At 40.8% G+C, this 2,059-nt stretch overlaps 1 protein-coding gene across 1 annotated transcript; it reads right to left on the bottom strand.

The window, feature by feature from the left end:
* Window positions 1–195: 195 nt before the first annotated feature.
* Window positions 196–1,420, bottom strand: LOC121963216 (solute carrier family 22 member 13-like; the record flags this gene model as incomplete). The annotated part of the gene is made up of 5 exons (XM_042513536.1): window positions 196–304; window positions 419–633; window positions 812–906; window positions 1,006–1,126; window positions 1,249–1,420. Coding segments are annotated over 5 exons (712 nt in total), but the record flags the coding sequence as incomplete, so codon positions are not given.
* Window positions 1,421–2,059: the final 639 nt, after the last annotated feature.

The raw sequence follows: 2,059 nt of genomic DNA, 5'->3' as shown, positions 1-2,059 counted from the left end.
AAAAAAAAAAATGAGTTGACAATGGACTCATCAGGAATCACACACTAATTTGATAATTTTGGTAACTTTATAGATACATTTAATGATTAAGTATATGTGAGACACCAATAAGATATCAATAAATATCAATTCCTCCATCATCTCTGGATTTAAGATTTTTATCGACACAAGCATTAACAAAAGGAGTGACATTACCTTAAAATAGTTGGGTATAACTCTGGAGTGTAAACGTAGGCTATGTTGAAGGCGGCAGTAGTTGCAAATTTCCCCAGTACAGCTATGATAGTTACCACCACAGGAAGATCTGATAGGAAAATAATGTATGAGAAAAACATGCACTGTACCTGTCAGGTAATCATAGAAATATAATAGATACCAATGGTCTTAGATAACAAACATTAGGAGGTTCTGAAGATACCTTTTGGGATAGCAAGGACCACGAGGCAAGCAGCACCCCCAAAGAACAGGAAGCCTGATTGACATATTCTCCTTCCAAAATGTTGAATTAGAGCCAAACCGCTCAGGGCTGCAGGAATTTCAACAGCACCAAAGATGAACTGTGTGAGGTAGATATTCAGACCAAAACTGCCAACATTCAGGCTCAACCCGTAATACACAAGACTTGTTGAAAACCTGGAATCAGAGTTGGAGAGTCAGAGATGCTTTCAGTTTAAAAGGATTGTTGTGACAAATGTTATCTTTTTGCTGTAGCATATAACTAGTACACATTAATGATGTATTTCATATATAATGATTTACTAAATGACAAAGACATTGGCATTGACAATTATCTCAATTAAAGAAGACGCACCAGTTATAGCCCATTATGAGAGTACGTTTCCTCAAATACGATATTCGGAAGATGTCCAACATGTTTCTACTTTCCACTTTACCCTCGATCTCAAGCTATACAAAAAAAAAGGGAAAGTTTTAGAAAATGTGCACATATCAAAGAGAGCTTTTATATATTTTGGTTAAAGTCAACATGTCTTTGTTGCAGCTTACCTTGTCCAGCAGATCTTCTGGGACAGTCCTCCTGTTCACCCTGGCTGCTCTCCGGATCTCCTTTTGTGCCTCCTCCTTCCTGCCGTGGGCCATCAACCAGCGAGCTGACTCTGGGAGAAACCTATTCGAAGTTCAAAATCAGAGTATGATTACGCTGTTACTATTAGAACATCTCTGGTGATGTTTTTGGTGTGTAGGACTTTATGAACTTGTGAAGGTTTTATGGTTTGAGAGGCTGCTGACCAGTACAAGATTCCCAGAACAAGGAGAAGAGGGCTGAAGAGCACCAGGTGCAGGATCCTCCAGTTGCGGATTAAATAGGCAATGCCAGACAACAGCATCAGTCCAACAGGAAATAATATTACGACGGCTATTGTGGAAAGAGCAGCCTTAGAGGAGATAGTCCACTCCACCCCTATAAAACAGTGATGATTACTGATATTGGGTTATTTAACAATAAGTAGACTGGCACGTTTATGAATGTTTACAAGTTAGCTCCTTTTATAATGCTTGTTCAAGCTGGGCATACTGGACCATTATGCTGCCTAGTCGTTCTGCATATAAGGTATAATTGTGAAATGGGGGTACTTTTGCCTCGCTTTTAAGCTGCCATGGGAGGTAGAAAAAATGCCAAAACTCTGTCTTTATAAACAGGACAGCCAGCAGGACAGAATGTTCTGGATCGCTACTACCAATACCAAGATGTCAATAAAAGCACATGGTTAGGATTAGGCTACAAAGGCACAGGTGGTTAGATTTAGGAAAAAAACATCATGGTTTGGCTCTACATTCAGACAGGAAGTGAACACCAGTCATGGGTGAAAGACAAGGGTTCTTCGGACCCATTCACCACCTACAGCCCACTCTACAAGCAGACTCGCGCGCCTTATATTAAGTCATTACTGGCAGTGTTTTAACCTGACATTGTCCAGCAGCGTATCATACGGCCATGCCAAGTTCTGTCCAGCCACATTATCAACTGAGCCCACCCTTCCGCGTATCATACTGTCACCACAGGTGCCACCCACAGTTCGGCGGCATGTAAAAATAGGGC

This window comes from Plectropomus leopardus, unplaced genomic scaffold (genome assembly GCF_008729295.1).
Source record: "Plectropomus leopardus isolate mb unplaced genomic scaffold, YSFRI_Pleo_2.0 unplaced_scaffold10458, whole genome shotgun sequence".
Taxonomy (NCBI): domain Eukaryota; kingdom Metazoa; phylum Chordata; class Actinopteri; order Perciformes; family Serranidae; genus Plectropomus; species Plectropomus leopardus.
This window is presented reverse-complemented; position numbering and strand designations above follow the sequence as displayed.